The following is a 20,801-nucleotide window of genomic DNA, read 5'->3' on the forward strand; positions in this document are numbered from 1 at the left end:
GTTAAGGTAGGAGCTCGCTTTATGACTGTAATGATGACATTTCGCAAACCAGTTTTCTTCAATTAGCAAACGTTCTCACTCAGTTATTAAGAACTCGCAGTGTGTAACGAACACATAATGACCCACAAGATTCAATTCCTGTTCTGGATGGGACACGAACCCGAGGTTTGGCTCCGGGCTTCACAAGTAGCCAACTTCTCGAACTAATTATTTTAATTGCAGACATTAGCAACGAAGAAATAAACAGAAACGTCTTACGGCCTCCAAGGATCACGTGACGTAGCACAAACTGAAAATCGAAATTGTCGTTCCTTGTGAGGTAATGGAATTTTTAAAAATGTTGTGTGGTGTGTCTTGTTCGTCGCTGGATTCGGCACGATCTGAAGTTCGTAATTCGTTGACTGATTTCATTTGTTTTGTGGTAATAACAGAAGAAAAACGAGAAAGAGAAATTATGAAATGTGAGCGCGTAATAAAAATTCTGCTGTGTTCGTCAGGAATAGTCAAATGCAAATGGCACTGATGATGTAAATCGGGGATAATTGCGTCATATTGTGAATATTATAACAATTATTTATTTTAATCCGTCTCATCACAATATTTAAAATTTCTTATAATTAAGATACCGCTACGGTGGTCTAGCAGTTAGAACGCTGACCTTGTAATCCTGGGGTCTCGGGTTCGATTCCCGGCGGTGCCCGAATTTATAACTTGTGTTGGGCAAGGCCGTGGTCTAGGCAACACGGAGTTTTCCTCCGGGGGCTTCCCCGGTTTCTCCGTGGCATCACAACAATTACTCCATTCACACACAGAAGAAGGCAATGGCAAACCACTTCTGGATCATCTGCCAAGAACGTATATGAACAGGTCCCAGTCCGAGAAAAGGATGGAAGGATCCTGTTCATATGGACCTGTCGTCAGACAGAACACTAATAATAAAATAATAATAATAATTAAGATAATAAAATATCATTGATGTTCCATATCGATTGATCGATTTACATTTCGGAACATTTACACAACATGTTTCGGTTTTTATATCGGGACACTCACTCCTACATCTTTGGTATGTTTTATTTTCACCAAAATACTACAGAAATCATAATTGAGTTTTAAGTTCGTAGATATATTTTACACCTGATGATGGTTTTATAAAAACCGAAACATGTTGTGTAAATGTTCCGAAATGTAAATCGATCAATCGATATGGAACATCAATTATATTTTATTATCTTAATTATAAGAAATTTTAAATATTGTGATCAGACGGATTAAAATAAATAATTGTTAAATCGGGGATGCTCATCGCCGATGTGCCTGGGCGATTAAGTCATGGAGATTCCTCCACGTGATTGTTGGGGCAACTGGTTTGAGGGTGCTCCACGTGGTGTTTCCCCACCAGTTACTTTACTCTGTGAAAATTTGTGTAGTGCGCTTCGAGTTTAATATCCGTTGCTGCTGTTTGGTTTTACTAAAAGAAAATTATGTATTTCGACAGATATAATCGCTTCAATGGTACTGAAGTTACATGCAGACACGTGCTGACGCCGGTGGCCCATATTGTGTCAATCGACTTACGTTGTTGATTCAACGTAGTAATGTAGCGTGGGAATCAGACCAGTCTCCCATTTAGTTGGTATACGAGGGTTTGGACGGGTATCTGAACCTGGTTCAACAGATTTTTGCAGCTGAGACTCTCTAGGTTTCTGTTAGTGAAGTACCCGGTTCACATTATATGTTCTCCTGACTGAGGTTTGTCGTAGTTTTCCTCAGTTTCCAGAACCGTGTTCTGAGACAGAACAGAAACATCTTCGCCACGGGAGGGCTCTACAAATCGTGACACCTGGTGGTAATCGTCCTAACTAACGAGACAGTGAGTGGGCGGTGGTATTTGAGGAGGCCTACTTTCGTTGGGGATTTGAACCTCAGTAATGATCTGGTCCCCTCCCCCACCAGGAGTTAGTTTATAGAACCGTGGGAATCTAAAGCAGGTGTTTATTTGGCTACCGTTCTGCCTCCCCCTCGACCCACTCCCCGCCCGAAGACAAGACGTCAGGGTACACTCGTGTTCGCAGGCCACGCGATCCGAGACTGGAGCGTGTCTCGGCATTGACCGCATTTAGCCAGCCGAGCGTCCGACTCGCTGCAGACCTAATCATAACGCCGAGGCCATTTTGATCGATGCAGTGAAGTTGAGAAAGGCACTAAGAAATCGAGTCCATATCACCGGATTACCCTCTGAAAGTCACAGTATTTATAAATTCCCTATGAGTCTTAGATTATTTCCCTGAGCAACATTAACCAGCTAATATGTCTAATGTAAAGTGTCGTGTTTTCTTAATTCGTAAATATTATTTAGAGGAGTTCTGAAACGTCGGCGAAGTTGTACCAGACTAAACGCCATCTTTGTACTCACAGCCGTGAGAACCTCAAATCCTTCTGGTTTGGAACAGGCTAAATTTTGTAGACGCTTCTTCTGATTCAGTTCGAAATTGCTTTCCTTCCCTTGTCATGTCTATAAACCAAAACGCAGACGAGAATATTTGGATCTAAGAGATAAAATAACGTGAGAATGAAGAAAAATTACAAGAGGAGAATCTTTGAAGTTGTCCTTTTTATCTAAAGACTCGAGGGCAGTTAAATCGATGCTGATGAGATATGCAGGACAGATGAAAGTATTTTAATCGGAAAACCCGACAGAAAATGGTCACTTGGTAGAACTGGAAGTAGAAAACGTTTTACTGCATCTTGCCAGAAATGTGGTGTAAGGATATCGATTGGATACAGCTGGCTCGGATTAGGGTCCGTGGGTATTTTTGTTCCACAAAAGGCGGGAAATGTCTTGACTAGCTGGGCAGTTTCTCGCCGTGGTATATTTTATTACTGCGTCACGTCGTGGCTCGAACCCCTCTCGTCAGCATGACAGACCCACGGAAGCTCTCCTTTCGATTGGCGGCGGGAGGGGAGGGGGGGAGAGAGAGAGACGGACTGGTTCTCTCTAATTCTTGCAGATAGTGATATTTGTTTCTGAAAGTTTTTGCACGAATGAGGGATGGAGTAACTGGGGGTGGGAAAAGTTTTTGCGTAAGAAGTTGCAAGCTCTTTACTGAATACCGGAATGATTAAATAAAAATAATTTGTCCGGAGATAGGGATTCCATCTCCGAAACGTCGTTTTACGTTTTATATTTACTAGACGATGGATAATATCCAAGAGGTCCGGAGATAGGGATTAGCTCTATCTAGTGGGCCCAACTATGTATGAACCTGAAGATGGAGATAGAGTCCCATCTCCGAAACGTCGTTTTACGTTTTATATTTACTAGACGATGGATACTATCCGAGAGGTCCGGAGATAGGGATTAGCTCTATCTAGTGGGCCCAACTGTGTAGGAACCTGAAGACGGAGATAGAGTCCCATCTCCGAAACGTCGTTTTACGTTTTATATTTACTAGACGATGGATAATATCCAAGAGGTCCGGAGATAGGGATTAGCTCTATCTAGTGGGCCCAACTGTGTAGGAACCTGAAGACGGAGATAGAGTCCCATCTCCGAAACGTCGTTTTACGTTTTATATTTACTAGACGATGGATAATATCCAAGAGGTCCGGAGATAGGGATTAGCTCTATCTAGTGGGCCCAACTGTGTAGGAACCTGAAGACGGAGATAGAGTCCCATCTCCGAAACGTCGTTTTACGTTTTATATTTACTAGACGATGGATAATATCCGAGAGGTCCGGAGATAGGGATTAGCTCTATCTAGTGGGCCCAACTGTGTATGAACCTGAAGATGGAGATAGAGTCCCATCTCCGAAACGTCGTTTTACGTTTTATATTTACTAGACGATGGATAATATCCGAGAGGTCCGGAGATAGGGATTAGCTCTATCTAGTGGGCCCAACTGTGTAGGAACCTGAAGACGGAGATAGAGTCCCATCTCCGAAACGTCGTTTTACGTTTTATATTTACTAGACGATGGATAATATCCAAGAGGTCCGGAGATAGGGATTAGCTCTATCTAGTGGGCCCAACTGTGTAGGAACCTGAAGACGGAGATAGAGTCCCATCTCCGAAACGTCGTTTTTACGTTTTATATTTACTAGACGATGGGTAATATCCAAGAAAATTTTTATTCAATTGACTCTTCACCATCGTCAAGAAGTTTTAGATTTGATAAAAATAATTTGTGATGGACGAAACGTTTAGCATGCATTTGTATCCAAGGAGTGAGAAATGTGTGCAAGAGTTTGGTGGGTCCGGTTGCTGTTTTATGTCACGGAAATGAACATTCGGGCGGTGTGATTAGAGCATGAACGTTTAGCAAAAGTGGTTGGCATGTGTCACGTACGAAGTAAACAAGAAATCAGCTTGACCTTACTATGAAAATTGGAAGAGTTGATAATATTTCTACCCACATTTATTGGTGTGTGTGTGTTATCAGTTCTGGTTGAGTCTTGGCCACACCATTCTGATAAAGTTTATCTCTCGTTTCAGTTCTGGGGCGTAGCAGAGTTTTGTAGTGGAATCTCCGTTAATGGTAAAAGGCGTTAATTACCGGTATAATCGTTATTAGTTTTCTAGGACTGTGACGTCACCCACACGCCAACACTTTGTTTTAGAAGGACGGCGTTTGTGACGGGCTTTAGAAGACAGCTGTCCGGGCGAATATGTGTCAAGAAACATTTTTCATTGTGGCCTCCCCTTATCACAGCACTTTAACGAACACGCCATCACGCGAGCAGGAAGTTGTTTTCCAAACAAAATTGTAGGTTCAGTCGCTAGTTCTGTGGCCTAAGCAATCGCAAATGATTGGATCACTTAACTGTTGTCGTATGTTTACAATTGGCTGTGACTTTCTATGCACCTGAGACCTACTAATTTTTTCTTCTGTATGATTTGGCTAGCAAGAACTTTTTCTTCAGCGTTTGTATTTCTGTAGCTAAATTATTTCCACTAATATACGAGGTGCGATCGGAAAGTTTCCAGACTGTGTCAATAGAGGGCGAACCGGATGTAGTACGAGATTCTGCCGCTAGGGGGTGCGGCCTACATTCATAGTGAATCAGTGTGCCAGCCGGCATCATCGAATTAGCATTTGTTTCTTAGTTACGGGCGTTTTGGTAGTGCATTACACCGACCCTCCTGCGATTTCGGAATGGCGTGTGCATCAAATTTTGCCAAAGACTCGCCAAAACGGCTACGGAAACCTATGAAATGCTAAAGCAAGCATTTGGGGAGTCCGCAATGGGTCGTGCACAAACTTTTGTGTGGCATTCACGTTTTAAAAATGGCCGAACCTCTGTCGATGATGACGAGCGTTCTGGACGACCATCTTCGAGCACAACGCCCGAAAATGTCACGAAGATCGACGTCGTACCATCAACGACTTGTGCGACATTGTTGGGATAGGCTGTGGGACCTGTCAGCTGATTCTAAAGGAAGAACTCCACATGCGACGCATCATGACAACGCGCCAGCGCACACCGCCCTCAAAGTTCGACAGTTTTTGGCCTCAAACACCATGGCCGTCATCCCACACCCTCCTTATTCGCCGTGTGACTTCTTCCTCTTCCCAAAGACGAAAATTCAGCTAAAGGGAAGGAGATTTGAGACGATAGAAGAGATTCAGGCAGAATCGCAGATGGTGCTTGACAGGCTGACAAAGAAAGATTTCCAGGGATGCTTCCAGGCTTGGCAGCGGCGCTGGGATCGTTGTGTTCACTCCCAGGGGAACTACTTCGAGGGTGTTGGATGAATTTAATACCTGAGATAAGTGTACGGGTTTTTATACGCGCAGTCTGGAAACCTTTCGATCGCACCTCGTATATTCCAGATATGGCATCTTAATGTGTTTGCATTGTAATTGTCAACGTATCGAGTCGCAGCATGTTACGATGTATACCCGTTTGAACGAAAGCTAAATACAGCTTAATGGAATTTCTGGCAGTCGCTGGTAACTTAAGACCGTGGGTATGACAATATTACTGCTCAGTGGGAGCAACCGAGCGGTGTCAGATGAGTTTGAAGCGGTAATTGTGGCATGATTGGCAGGGGGAAATCGTGATATTTGTATCACAATATATCGGTTTCGTTAGTGACAGACAAGAGGATTATTTGAATTTTGTCAATTCCGAAGTTATCGGGTCCAGACGTAAGGGTAGGTGGATACGATAATTGAGTTTGTCTGTATAGCACGTGACCTAAGGCCGCTGGGCCCCAAGTGACCTATAAAGGGACCCATGACATAATTCTGAAGGAGTCTTTTCTTGTAGTTGGTAATTATAACGGATTCTGCTCTCGGTCTAGTTTGATGATTACATAGTCAAGTGTTACATCTGTGTTCGTATTTTAATTACAGTGATCTTCTGTAACTTGGCTTCTAGAACTACCCTGAAGTAAGATCTCAGGGGTAGACAGGATTTTACAACCTCTGTGGCACATGTGCTGAGCCTTTGGCACAGAATCCGGTACTACTTAGCCGGTCAACGGGTATTACTAGGACAAAATCCGAACTGGGAAATTTGGATGTGATTCGGACTGAACAGACTCGGGATAGAATTAATTTGACTGGCTTTTATTGTGAGGACAATGAATTTTTGTCTACAAAAATTACTGTGATTTTCTCGAACAGCTCAAGAACTGTCGAATTTTCAGAGTTGTGACGGGAAAATTGGCAAAGTGTTACGAGCTTGTTTAATCTGTCGCTGTCAAGTTCTTGTGAGAAAATATTTATCGTAGCGACATTAAGTGGAACAACGAAGTGTCGCCGTGTCAATGTGACGCCAGTCAACAGCTCCTGGGGGCTTTGGTACCCCTGAACGCCACAAGAAGTTTGTTTACGTTGATTTGCGTGTCCCGGGAGCGGCATTATGAACGCACGATTTTCGTGTCAATTTTCGACGTCGGTTATTACGAGATGACTGGGACGAGGATGTGACCAATTGCAAGGAACAGACCACCTCCTCGTGTCGAATTCTGCTGCATCAGGAAGCTGTGACCATGGAGCAAAACAATTCCAAGAGACCAAACGTTCATTGTTTTATAAAGAAATCTTGGTCTGTGACGCGATATTTTTGAGTCTGTTCGCACGTGTTCTTTTTTTAAGTAATTTTTAAATTTCTTTTCGTCTGTTTTTTTATCAAACTTGGTTCGAACGTCACGCTACTAGTGACGAAATATGAAACTTTTGTGCACGTATTTCTTAGTAGAACATTTAACACAAGAGCATCGTAACACCCGCGCGTTTCTATAGCAACAATTGTGAAACAAAAAACAAAAAAACAAAAACTTGTTAGTTGTTGGGGCCTGCTGCAATGGTGACCGCTCTCGGAGCTCCCCTACATCATGGCACTGACACTGGTGCATTCCACTCAGTTCGCTGGACTTGCAATTAGCACTGGTCACGGCCGTCCATCCCACGGCCCCGAGATCGTCTCCACGCGTCCGCTATATAAACACACGCTGAGGCATTGTGTGTCGAGGCTACCCGGTTTCGGCGCGCGTTGAAACTAGGAATTAAAGTCTACGATACCGTCAGTCAAAACGTGTTCTGAACTGCCGAGGCTAATTTAAGGCGATCTTCATGCATTGTGTCGCCGTGACAGATCCAGTTCTGCCAAGAGGGCCTACTTCAGCGTTTTGGTCATAGTAATGACTTCCTTTCATCAGAAAAGTCTTGGAACTTCTTGTTTCTTTCATGCACGAATATATTTTGCGGCCAAGTCGCGTGAATTTCATCTCGGCACATGAGATCCTAGATTTGTCTCTGATCTTTTTCGTAGGCCTGTAGGTGGTATCGTGCCCGAATTGATTAACACTGATGATTTTGCATGTACATATTTGATACATTTAGTATTGTCAGGGTGACTGAGTCGAGAAGAATGAGATGGGCTGGGCATGTAGCGCGCATGGATGGGACAAGAGGTGTGCACCGGGTATTGGTTGGGAAGCCTGAGGGGAAGAGACCCCTGGGGAGACCTAGACGTAGATGGGAGGATAATCTCAGGCAGGATCTATGGGAGATAGGAGTTGAAGGAGACTGGATTTTGTTGGCCCAGGACAGGGTCCGGTGGAGGGCTTTGGTTAATTCGGTGATGAACCTTCTGGTTTCATAAGCCATCTGGTTGGTTGGGTCCACTATTTGGGAAGCCTGAGGGGAAGAGGCCTCTGGAGAGACCTAGACGTAGATGGGAGGATAATCTCAGGCGGGATCTATGGGAGATAGGAGTTGAAGGAGACTGGATTTTGTTGGCCCAGGACAGGGTCCGATGGAGGGCTTTGGTTAATTCGGTGATGAACCTTCGGGTTCCCTAAGCCATCTGGCTGGTTGGGTCCACTATTTGGGAAGCCTGAGGGGAAGAGACCTTTGGGGAGACCTAGACGTAGATGGGAGGATAATCTCAGGCGGGATCTATGGGGGATAGGAGTTGAAGGAGACTGGATTTTGTTGGCCCAGGACAGGGTCCGATGGAGGGCTTTGGTTAATTCGGTGATGAACCTTCGGGTTCCCTAAGCCATCTGGTTGGTTGGGTCCACTATTTGGGAAGCCTGAGGGGAAGAGACCTTTGGGGAGACCTAGACGTAGATGGGAGGATAATCTCAGGCGGGATCTATGGGGGATAGGAGTTGAAGGAGACTGGATTTTGTTGGCCCAGGACAGGGTCCGGTGGAGGGCTTTGGTTAATTCGGTGATGAACCTTCGGGTTCGGTAAGCCATCTAGTTAGTTAGTTCATTTAGCTCAACAAATTGTTGTTGAACAGTTTCTGAAGTAATGTCTGTGTGTGTCTGTAGCACCAATACCGAGAGCTGTACTTCGATGTTAGTATAAACTTATATTTCGCAATTCTATCCAGGACGCTGTCGCGTATAAATAACCCTGATGTCATAGCAATAACAGTGATTACCCACTTCTGGTGTAGATTGTAAATTGTAATGCGATTTTGTGCAGAGGTAAGAATTCTTCGATGTCTGTGTGCAGATTCACGAATGTTTGCGCCCGTGGCCAAAGGAAGTGTAAATTCTCAGTTGAGTGTGTGTGAAGACGATTTCATGATTAAATGGTAGGAATGCAGTTGGGACTTTTTCATCGTTTTGATTTGTCTCGAATATTAATAAGTAACACACGCAGGGTTATGACCTCTTTTGTGTCTGATAATGCATTTCATGATAATCTTCAAACTGTGAGTAAAGAAGGATTAATGGAATATCGCGAGATCGGCCAACGAAACAGAACCGTTAAGGACAAAAATGAAATTCATCGACCACTCATGTTTGGAAGTCGTTCTGGACAAAGCTGTAAGATAGCAGCAGCATCTGTCTTGGTCAAAACTTGAATATAACCCTCATTCTTACCTCTATCTACTTGCTTTTTCTCTCTCTCCCCCCCCACCCCCCGAAATCACTTTTTTATATGGAGGGGGAACTTAAAGAATCTCAGTACCCCTCTGAGCATATTTAGCAATGCTAAAGTCCGATGTGTGACGAGATAAGCCGAGTTCTGCCGAAGGAATTCCGTGGGAAAATGGAGCAGGTGTGTGGTAAGACACGCTCGGCCTATTATGCCTTGCCCCTCACCCCGTGTGTTCTGTCATGCCATTATTTACACTTCAGTGGGCCTCTGACACAGGTTTGGACGGTCCAGTTATTGCACCCCATAAAAGGGCTTGAGGGGGCTGGAGAGGGTCCCTTAGTCTGTATCTCCTGGTTCAATGACGGCAAAATTTGAACTCGCAATTAGTGGCAGTGTGGATTTTTAATTTGCTTCTCAGACAAGTTCCCTTGAAAGGAATGACGATCGGGAATGCGTTTGTTTTAACCCAACATTCAAGACGGGTTTCAACTTTCAGAAAAACCCGAGTTATGTTTCCGGAAACCTGTAACAGAGATCGATGTGTCTCTGTGTCCTGTAAACGTTAATTCGGCCTTAATGAGAGACTGCGCTACTCTTGTTCACCGGCCGGTGTTGAAATATGGCAAAAAACATACCAAATCACGTTGTAGATAAGACTACACTGCTCAACAAATTTTGGCCTTGAGTGTTCGTTGTTATGAAACAGATGAGGCATGATTGAAATCGGATGAATAAATAAATGTGCTGGTATTAACTAAGTAATGAACCCAATAAATAATAAGCAAATAAATGAAATTAATAAATAGGTAAATAAAATATTATTAAAAAATGGACAAGCCTAGGTACATCGATAAACATCAAATTAAATAAATTAAAAATTAAGAAACTATTCTGATTAAATAACTAAGCGAGAGTGTCCATAATACAAATGGTTATTGAAGTTTTTTTTTTTTAGTGTTCTGTCTGACGACAGGTCCATATGAACAGCATCCTTCCATCCTTTTCTCGGACTGGGACCTGTTCATATACGTTCTTGGCAGATGATCCAGAAGTGGTTTGCCATTGCCTTCTTCTGTGTGTGAATGGAGTAATTGTTGGGATGCCACGGAGAAACCGGGGAAGCCCCCGGAAGAAAACTCCGTGTTGCCTAGACCACGGCCTTGCCCAACACAAGTTATAAATTCGGGCACCGCGGGAATCGAACCCGAGACCCCAGGATTACAATCCGACGGTTAATTAGCGCAATCAGAAAAGTCAGTCGCTGGACAGTGCGTCGAAAAACATCTTCGTCACTTCTAACACACACAGTGATACAGCAGCCACTTAGCTGTCCGTACGAAAAGAAGGTGAGGAATTCTGAGGTCCCGCGGTTGGAAACGATCTCGTTCTATCTGTTGAAGGTCCTTTTATAGGTATCAGACAGTTAACCGAGCCAGACTTGCAGAATTTTAAGGAGGTGCATTCCTAGGAATGTTACTCTTAATTGATACTGATTTCTCCAACTTATCTCTTAAAAGTGGCATAAATTTCATCTTTCTGTTGCTCCAGATGACTTCGCCTCATTAGGCAATTCCGTGTGAACAGTCTGCTGAAGACGTCGGTGAGGTGGTTGGGGGAGTGGGGGGGGGGCAATAGCTTTATCTAGCCTGGAGTTCGTTTGTGGTTAGTTATATGTAATTCTACTTACGTTAATTCTAATTTTGCGATGGCGTTACTTGAGAATTTCAATTTTATTTTAGGAAAATTATTTAAACTGATTATATATTTTAATCGTAATAATTTCGCTATTCTGATAGTAAATGCAGGAGAAATGCAGTTCTTATGCCTACCAAAAGAAAAGAAAAGATGTTTTAGCCCTGGCGAAGTGGGACTAGATAACGGTTTGTCACTGCATGTGGACCTCAAATTGTCAAGTGGTTAAGTGAGTTCTTACGAAATATGTTTTGTTTTTTTTCAGATTAAGGTCCTAATACGCTTATACGTAAGCGATGACTTATGATGTTGCTAGTCAGCGAACTTTATAGTGTTTTTAGAAAGCGATACTCGGATGCCAGGGAAAACGTTCACGGCAATTTTACGAGTGCAAACCTGTGTTGATTTTTGAGTTTTGAGAACTGTACAGTAGGTCCATTTGTATACTTCTTATTTCTTATCTGAGGAAGGTCTCATCGACACTCGCCCCACCGAAAGTAGACTGTCAGCCAGTTAAATACGGGCGCCTGCCGAAGTGATGTGGTGGATTTCAAAAGGAACTGAAGAGTGCTTCCAGCAACCTTTGATTAGATCCATCCTCGACGTGTTTTCGTAGACGGGTCCGAGTTGGCGTGATTGGTCCAATGCAACAAGTGGATGTCCAGATTCGACGACGCGGAGTCAGGTGGAAGGAAGTCGCTGACCGTGGGAACTGATCGACAGGTGCTGACCCCTGAAAGCAACGCCACTTCATTAGCATTAATTGAATTGCATCTTCCTTTTTATGGCTCCATTTCCTTGCCCCAGGGTCCTAAGACTGTACCAGCACAAAAAAGCCTCGACGGCCGATGCCATGTTCATTGCACTGCTCGCTGTTTATGATTTATTTTTCGTGTGGACGCCTTAGCTGCTGAGCGTTGAGTGTCCCAGAGCCACAGTGTGGAATAGCATCGACTGCTTTTAATAACGACGGGTGGAGGGAAAGGGAGAGTTTATCACCCTTTATTTGGTCACCCTAATAAAACTCGGTCGAGTGCTCGTTATGAAATTTCTCATTTTGTAATTGTCTCCATTCCCCACGGCTTCTTTCCATTTCACTCTCATTTTCTTCGCCGTCAATCTAAGTTTTCCTCTCAATTTGCATGACCAAGTTTGACACCCGTATAAAATATCAGGTAAAAATATAGTTTTCTAAATTTAAAGGTTTAGACGTTAAGGCGTGGGATTGGAAGTCAGAGCATTCTTAACTGAATGGTTTTAAGCAATTCTCCAGTGTAATCTGCTTTTAACTCCTACCTGTTTGTTAGTGTGACTTCGTTGTGTTGCTGACTTTGCCAAAAAGTAATAATTTCGTCGTGATTTTAAAGGATTTGTTAGCTAGCTTTATATTTCTCTCATTAAATTAAGCGTTCGTCGAAATTGGATCCTTCATAAACGTTTGAAATTTATAGATCAATTTTAAGAACATGTTTTTCAAGCACCCACGTAAAGATTTTGTGATTAGGTTTTGAAGGCTGTGAGACGCACAATACCTGCTGTGCCCTATTACAGCAGAGGTATTTCGGTTGCCTTCACAGCTTGGGGCCAGAAATGTGGAAAGGCGTTGACATCTGTCACAAACACAATTAGTTTCTTTCTGTAGACTGTAAAAGTCACACCTTGATCGCTCATTAAGCGTACCTTAAACTCAAGGGCACGTGTGACAGCTTTACGCATATTTTAATTAGGGAACACATTTAGCATGCTTTCTCCTAGGTCGATAATGGAGGCAGTAAGCACCTCTGAAACGTCTGAAAAATTCCATCGTATTTCACAGGAAGACAGCTTTCTTCGTATACTTCACAGTGAGAACCTGAATTCTAGCCTAAGATAAATTATGTATTTTATTTTATTTTATTTTATTTATTTATTTTTTTGTGTTGGTCGTGGTGATGTTGGGGATAGTCATCGATATTTGACTCATTTAAAATCTCGGAATATCAGTTTACGTGACGGTTTGTTGTATGAGGGTTATTTTTGTGTTTCAACACAAGTCGGAGCGTTAGGATGTTCTCGACACACACACAAAGAAACATGGGGGGGGGGGGGATGTACAAGGAAAGATTGAGGAGAAAGGATGGGGGAGAAGCCTGTCTGGAAAACGTGCCTGACACACGAACAAACTTCTTACAATTCCACCCTTTCAGCAAACTAATCCCGTTCGTGTGTTTTCATAATGAGAGTCACCAAATGGCTTCATATCTCATTCCACGTTACCTTCATCAATATTGTAAAATATACAGAAACTCTGAAATAACATCCCGCCCTGCCCCTGGTTTTGAGAGCGCTATTATTACAATGTCCTTAGTACAGAAGGCGTCGTTTGTTTGTCGCCATATAATACGGGGTGAGTTGTCGCTGAAACCGTGGGAAAATGTCGGCAAGAACTCCAGGTGTCGTCACGGTTTGGAAAAGAAGAAGAGACAAAGAAATCATGATAAGACTTGAAGTGGAATTTGAGGGTTGGTGGGTCTGTAATGCGATGCAGTTTTCGTATTTTCGTGTTTTCAGACCTTTGTAAAAGTATTCCGAGATGTGACTTCACAAGTTGAAAGATTGTCTCAGACAGGAATTCGAGTAAAGACAATCTGTCCAGTTTTATCTCTTAGAACAGGGCGTTAAGTATTAGAAGCAAAGGACACAGTTGCAATTTCTGTACTTTGTTAGTTTGTTTGTCTGTTATCGCAGTTAGCTAAGTAGACAAGTAGATAGTTAGTTAGGTAGTCAGTGGTTAGTTACGTATTTAGCCAGATGGTTAAAAAATTGGCCTTGTAATCCTGGGGCCTCGGGTTCGATTCCCGGCGGTGCCCGAATTTATAACTTGTGTTGGGCAAGGCCGTGGTCTAGGCAACACGGAGTTTTCCTCCGTGGCATCCCAACAATTACTCCATTCACACACAGAAGAAGGCAATGGCAAACCACTTCTGGATCATCTGCCAAGAACGTATATGAACAGGTCCCAGTCCGAGAAAAGGATGGAAGGATCCTGTTCATATGGACCTGTCGTCAGACAGAACACTAAATAATAATAAGATGAGGTGGTCTAGCGGTTAGAACGCTGGCCTTGTAATCCTGGGGTCTCGGGTTCGATTCCCGGCGGTTGGACAAGGCCGTGGTCTAGGCAACACGGAGTTTTCCTCCGGGGGCTTCTTCCCCGGTTTCTCCGTGGCATCCCAACAATTACTCCATTCACACACAGAAGAAGGCAATGGCAAACCACTTCTGGATCATCTGCCAAGAACGTATATGAACAGGTCCCAGTCCGAGAAAAGTATGGAAGGATCCTGTTCATATGGACCTGTCGTCAGACAGAACACTAAATAAATAATAAAAAAAAATTAGCTGGAATAACCTACTTTGTTCTGTAGGGCGCCATTTCGCCGTCACCTTGGCAAGCCCGTTCATTAGCTGCGCGTTGCGTATGACCCCAAGATGCTTTAATATGGAAATGATAGCACGGGAACCAGTTCGGTTCCCACTCGCTGCAAGTACGTCGTGTCAGTTTAGCGGCGAACTGGAAGCAGGGCTTCGCGTTGTCTGCCCGTATTTGTCGATGTTAATAATAATAATATTTGCAGTTGAATAAAGTGACGGACAGACCGAAGGACACACGCGGCTCGCTAATTGGTTCCTTTGTGATTCCTGCTCCAGTTTTATTTTATTTCTCTCGTCCCAACTTCTTCAGCAGTCTCCTAGATTTATGTCCTTGGTGCCAACCTTATAAACTTAAGGCTACCAAAATATATTACATTCTTACAAATGACAGTTGTGTGCCTGTAATTTGTGCAAGCTTCCGTCGTCTCTGTGTTCGAGTTTTCATCGTTTGTCCAAACCCTCTTCTAATTATTCAAGAAAGTAGGATATGTGTCCGCCTTTCACCTACTCGTCGCAAAAGGAATGCGTGAGACAATCCTGTGTAATGGGAACTTCGGACTGTCAATCTCAAAGACGGAGGTTGTACATTTGTCAGAGACCTTTCTTTGGACCGCATTAATTAATTCTGCGTTCGTTCACGCAAAAAGAAGCCACTCTTTTTCTCCAACACGTTGTTTCCATGGCGCTGGCAAAACACTCGTGACTGACAGAGTGGTCTTGTGTCGCGAAGCCAAAACGAAGACAGTCTCCTTTGTCTGGGAGTCTGACGTTTTTCAAATTTTCCCCAAACCCTTTCCTTCACGCAATTATTTAATTTTATTATCTTACACACAAAAAAAAGAAATATGCCGTACGCATTGCGTGTGTCTTTTATTACAAATGTATGAGAATTTTAAGAAACTCGCGTGCAAGTCACGTGTTCCTAAAATTGCCGGGCGCAGGTATCATAAACACCATCCTTGCCTCATATAAAAGTCCTTTTTTATGTCCGGGATAGCGTATGGATGTTTCTTTGGCAGACCTCGTCCATTATAAGGAAAGGGAATAAGAAAAGATGGCAGGTGGTTTTTGGAGTTCTCTTCCTGGGAAAGCTCTGCTCTAACCTTCCCACGGTTCGGGACTGCCATGAGGTCCGGGGTGCGGGGGGGGGGGGGGGAGGCAGCAGGCCTGGCACACACCTGGCACCTGCCATGGCGGGAACAGCGCGCGCGGTAGTTGAGCTCACGAGTTGGGCACGCGCCTATAAAAGGCAACCCGGCCTGCCTTAGGCACCGTCAGACCTTGGTAAATTCTAGTAAGCAGAACAGCCAGACAGCCAGCTAGTAGTTCTTTAACATCCATCACGTTCAAGTAAAAACACCTTTCTCATTATCCATACTTCCTTACCTTAAAATATATTTTGCACTCGTATCAACGCCTGCTGGAATTAAAGCGTCGTATACCTTCACTTCGAAGGTACATTTTACCATGTGCGTTGGTCGACATGTAAGAAGACTGAGAGCCAATCCCGCCTCTTCTCTGGGCCAGACAACAACGAACCCTGTCCACACAGTTGTGACACCTGCAACGCGGACGAGGACTTTCAGACAGGTATGTTGTTATTTTGCATTAACAGTAAGAATATAAAGTTTATTTAGGTAATCGAGATGTTGCGGTACCAAAGAAATTAAGAGGCTGAAGCAGCTGTCTTGTCTCATACGAAAATTTTTCATGAAACTTTTTCTCGATATGTGTAGATAGTGAAGGGTGTACTCGCTGCTTTTATAAATTGCACTAAAACTTACAAAAAATCGTGTATTTGATGGGCTCCTGGGTGCACAGAAATACAAAAACTTTAAGCTAAAATAATTTGTATGCACAAGCCACGGTGGTCTAGCCGTTAGAACGCTGGCCTTGTAATCCTGGGGTCTCGGGTTCGATTCCCGGCGGTGCCCGAATTTATAACTTGTGTTGGGCAAGGCCGTGGTCTAGGCAACACGTGACATCCCAACAATTACTCCATTCACACACAGAAGAAGGCAATGGCAAACCACTTCTGGATCATCTGCCAAGAACGTATATGAACAGGTCCCAGTCCGAGAAAAGGATGGAAGGATCCTGTTCATATGGACATGTCCTCAGACAGAACACTAAATAAAAATAATTGGTATGCAAGGCATTGTGGGTCTTAAAAAGGGCTATATTAAGTTCATGGGTACTGATCTATAAATTCAGTAATATGTTACCAGTTTACAAATATGTGGGGAGTAATTGCATTTACAGTAACAACGTTGCAATTGAATTACGGTTAAACAGAAAAAAAAAAATTCCATCCGACCATAATTATTCGTTGGTAGCCCTGCTTGACTTGCGGCATCGTTTCAAATATTTATCGTGGAAATTATATCTGCTAAGAATTTGTTATTTTCATTGACCGCCGCTTTCTAAATGCCTTCAATTTAAATGTAATTCTACAAAATTAATGCCGCAAAGAGGCTTGCATATTAATAATTTACTTTAACAAATGTATTAATTCTCATTTGTATTGACTATTCGTTTAAAATTAAATTTATAGTTGCTGAAATTATCCCACAATGAAAGACTGTTTTGTTACAGCCGATGAAGCCCGCGTTACCTAGGAAGCTAACAGGATCGGCCAGAATCAATCTGAACCAGTACTGGAACATCCTAGAAGAAATGGTGCCGTGTGACATCACAGTGGGCAATGACGGAGTCGATATGTCGAACGAGATCAATGAAAATCTGGCTAATGAGAGATTAGAGCAATCACGTGACCTGGCTTTTATTTGTCGAGGTGGCAGTGCCAACACGGATGTCGAAAATATAGTAAGTCCGGACAATCGTACACTGTGGAGGAGTTACTCAATTTCTAGTGCCACCTGGCCCAAAGAGATAGGCTAATCCACGTAAAAATATGTCAGATCTAGCAAAGAATGACCGACAATTTGTTAACTCGTTACTGAACTTCCTGTGACGAAGAATTTCAAAGATCAACATAAGTAATACAGAAGTCGGTCATTGCAGGATTTGCATAGAATTTTGTTTGTGGTTTCCATGACAGCTTGCAGAAGTGACATGAAACTGCTTCGAAGAAAATTGTGTTGGTATGTCGATTTATAGAAAATCTCAGCACGTATTTCTCCTAACAACTTTGCGACAGAAGATTATTAATGAACAAAGGAACAAAGGAGTACACAGAATCTTATTTTGTAAGGGAGATGATGTTCTCGACCATTCAAGAACTAGCTGGTTCCACATTCAATGCTTCTATCGTCTTGATGGCTGCCGGTCAATTGAAAATTAATTTTAATAAAGTCCTATTGACTCATTATCGAATACTCTACGTGTAACACCTGAGTGTGTTTAAGTTTACGAAGGTATTAGGCTGAAAGTTGCCACCTTGATTAACAACAGGCATATTAACAGAACGAAACTGTAAATATGATAAAAATAATTAAACATAAAAGTCACTAAGAACCAGTACCGGCTGACTCCAAACCCTCCTCAAACGCAGTCTCCAGAGTCGCCACCTTCAGAACTTAATTTTAATTTTTTTATTGTATTTTTGACTCCTTCGCCTTGCTCTGTCTTCCTAAACTGGAAATGGATAAATCATTTATCTGTGATTATTTAGTTTATAGGTTAACGTGGTTAATATATATTTGTTTAAATCTTGTCAGTCTAATCACAATAAAATTCTTATTAAATATTAAAATATTACTATAATTAACATTTAAATATTTAAAATATATTAAAATATATTAAAATGATGTTCTCTATCGAAATTTTCGATTTACATTAGAACATCACTTTTTTACACGACATGTTTCAGTTCCAAATGAACTAAAAGTTGCATTTAAGAAATTATATTTAAGTTATATAATTTATACACCTGAAGATGGTTCATTTGGAACTGAAACATGTCGTGTAAAAAGTGATGTTCTCATGTAAATCGAACATTTCGATAGAGAACATCATTTTAATATATTTTAATATATTTAAAATATTTAAGTGTTAATTATAGTAATATTTTAATATTTAATAAGAATTTTATTGTGATTAGACTGACAAGATTTAAACAAGTATATATTTATCACAATATGACGCAACTTTATCATCTCGTGGTTAATATAGTATTTTTACCCACTCATCGACTACGTGATGTAGGTTTATTATTACACTTCAAAATGCATTACTTTAATTACTACTCTTCAAGGGTGTCTTGAAGTCAGAATTTATTTTTTAATTTGGCCTAGACATATTTACGGTTGTAATATTTGTTTTAATACCCCTTGTGGAGAGGGACAGACAAAGAAATTTCCGTTTCTCTCGGCAACGAGAATGAAAATGGGTGTCGTCTGCGATGTTACACCGTGTAGTCTGGCATAAGTTTACTGACGTTTCAGAGTGCTTGGTACCTCCATCATCAGGGCGATAAGTCGCGCAACAACCCAGAAGACAGCCATATTCAAAGATAATAAATATTTAATATTTAGTGAGTGGTATAAAACTTCTAAAAGAACTTCTCTTAATGGTTTGTTATTTTTCAGTTCTGTAGAAAGTTTTTATATTTTTTCCTGAGATTTGTAGGCGTATACTTTATTTATTTTATTCTTTCTGTTTTTAGATAAAGCATGTGTAGCTCAGTGCCTGCAGAAGAACGCGTACAAAACAGACGACTGCTAAAGCTTAAGATTAATATTTATCTTTATTCGTCTGTTTTGCGACAAACGCACACAAACTTTAATTTAATTGTAACACAATTTAACTTAATTTAATTTAAATATAAAGCATTTTACATGCGTTTGAAACTAAAAATTTATCAAAATTGGGACATTTTTGGTCTCGATTGGTGTGTAATTTTAGAATTAAATTGGACCGCATGAAACGTCCATTTGAGAGCCACGAGTCTGGCATGCATTTTTTTTAAAAAAATACGTAGGCACTGAGGTAAATAAAACCTGTACCGAGAGCTCAAATGAAGCTAGGCTATGTGATATTTATGTAAGAATATCTGTGATCACTATTATTACTTATTAATTACTTGTGGTTTAATTTGTTTCCTGTAAAAAGTGTATTTGCATTTTATTTTATAAATTTATGGTAACTGAAGCTTTAATTATTTTTATTTGTGATTATGTTCTTTCTTGACAGTTCTGTGTAATAAATGTCTGCTCTATGCTTCACCTGATGTTTTATTTTCCTTCCACACCTTTTCGTTAATGCTAGATTATTCAGACGTTGCGAATTTTAATTTACCGAAACGTGTCTACGTGTTTAACATCTCACATTAAATCTACTTCTCACTGAATAGGTTAGCACAGTGACTGCTCTCTTGTATGTCGAATATAGGACGTGGAACAACGAATCTTTGTCGTTTTACTCAGAATTTCCGAGAGAAGGGCGGAACAATCCTCTGAAATAGAATCCGACATATTCTTTCTAATTCTATTGAGTTTTCGTTTTCCGATCAACCTAACCTAACCTTAGTTATTGTTCCATTTATTCTCAGTCTTTGCAGATGGTCATTTTCCAAAGAAGGTTGTCCACGATACATTCTTATGTTCTCTGTCTTGGCTTATATCGAATTTAAATACATGCGTTTATATTAAATTTGATATATTTTTGAGTATATTATGCTGTAAGTGTGTTACGCGGTAACAATTACGGCTTTCATGGAAGAATTTCTATCTGCGAGTCCACATGATGTCACAAACCAGAACATCGTTATCTCGACCGCCTTGAGAACCTCAAATCTCACATGTAACATCATAATATAGTAGTCGTAATTCATTTTCGGACGGTGTTCATTCTAATCTCGGCGTCATGCCTGTGAAAAAGGTGCTGTGTATCGAATTTCTTCAAAATGTGTCTTTGGGCTAAAAAGATTAACTACTTTTTCTATTAAGTCGACTTAAACCAAAATCAGAGTTGGTCTAGACCATTTTTTTGGAAACCTAATGTACCAAATTTGACGACCTCGATCATACGTGTATATGGGCGCCGTTACAGGAGTACGAATGAATGTGGAGGTTTTCGGGTGGTTGCTGAAACATATCCATGTGATAAGCCATGTAGTGTTTATAACATAACCTGCAAGTACACTGTAAACAGCAATTGATGGCCACGCCTGCTACACGTGGTGCAGGGTTTCACTTTAGCAGAAATTTAAATAGTGAACTATATAATTCTGCAATGAAATAATAACCAATCAAAAAGAAACTTTAAAATGACGTCATATAGGCAATGGCACCATGAAAAACGGAAGACGACGATTGAAATTCGATCGGCAACTATCAGCGGAGATATTTGTTGTACGAACTGATATAAAATTATCAGTGA

General features: G+C 41.6%; 1 protein-coding gene across 1 annotated transcript; it reads left to right on the top strand.

Annotated features, from left to right (window-relative positions):
• The first annotated feature begins 15,700 nt into the window (after positions 1–15,700).
• On the top strand, positions 15,701–19,645 carry LOC110841277 (uncharacterized). Its single transcript, XM_022086669.2, has 2 exons — positions 15,701–16,049; positions 17,055–19,645. Exons 1-2 carry the CDS (start codon positions 15,927–15,929, stop codon positions 17,358–17,360), a joined length of 429 nt encoding a protein of 142 aa, XP_021942361.1. The 5' UTR covers positions 15,701–15,926; the 3' UTR covers positions 17,361–19,645.
• The last annotated feature ends 1,156 nt before the right edge of the window (positions 19,646–20,801 follow it).

Source organism: Zootermopsis nevadensis, unplaced genomic scaffold (assembly GCF_977971745.1).
Source record: "Zootermopsis nevadensis isolate Lab colony 2312 unplaced genomic scaffold, Znev_1.0 Znev_ptg000030l, whole genome shotgun sequence".
NCBI lineage: Eukaryota > Metazoa > Arthropoda > Insecta > Blattodea > Termopsidae > Zootermopsis > Zootermopsis nevadensis.

Excerpts from the sequence above, each read along its gene's own strand:
- LOC110841277 (XM_022086669.2), top strand. The coding sequence starts at position 15,927 with ATGTGCGTTGGTCGACATGTAAGAAGACTGAGAGCCAATCCCGCCTCT. Across the intron at positions 16,050-17,054 it reads GGACGAGGACTTTCAGACAG|CCGATGAAGCCCGCGTTACC; the intron begins GTATGTTGTTAT and ends GTTTTGTTACAG.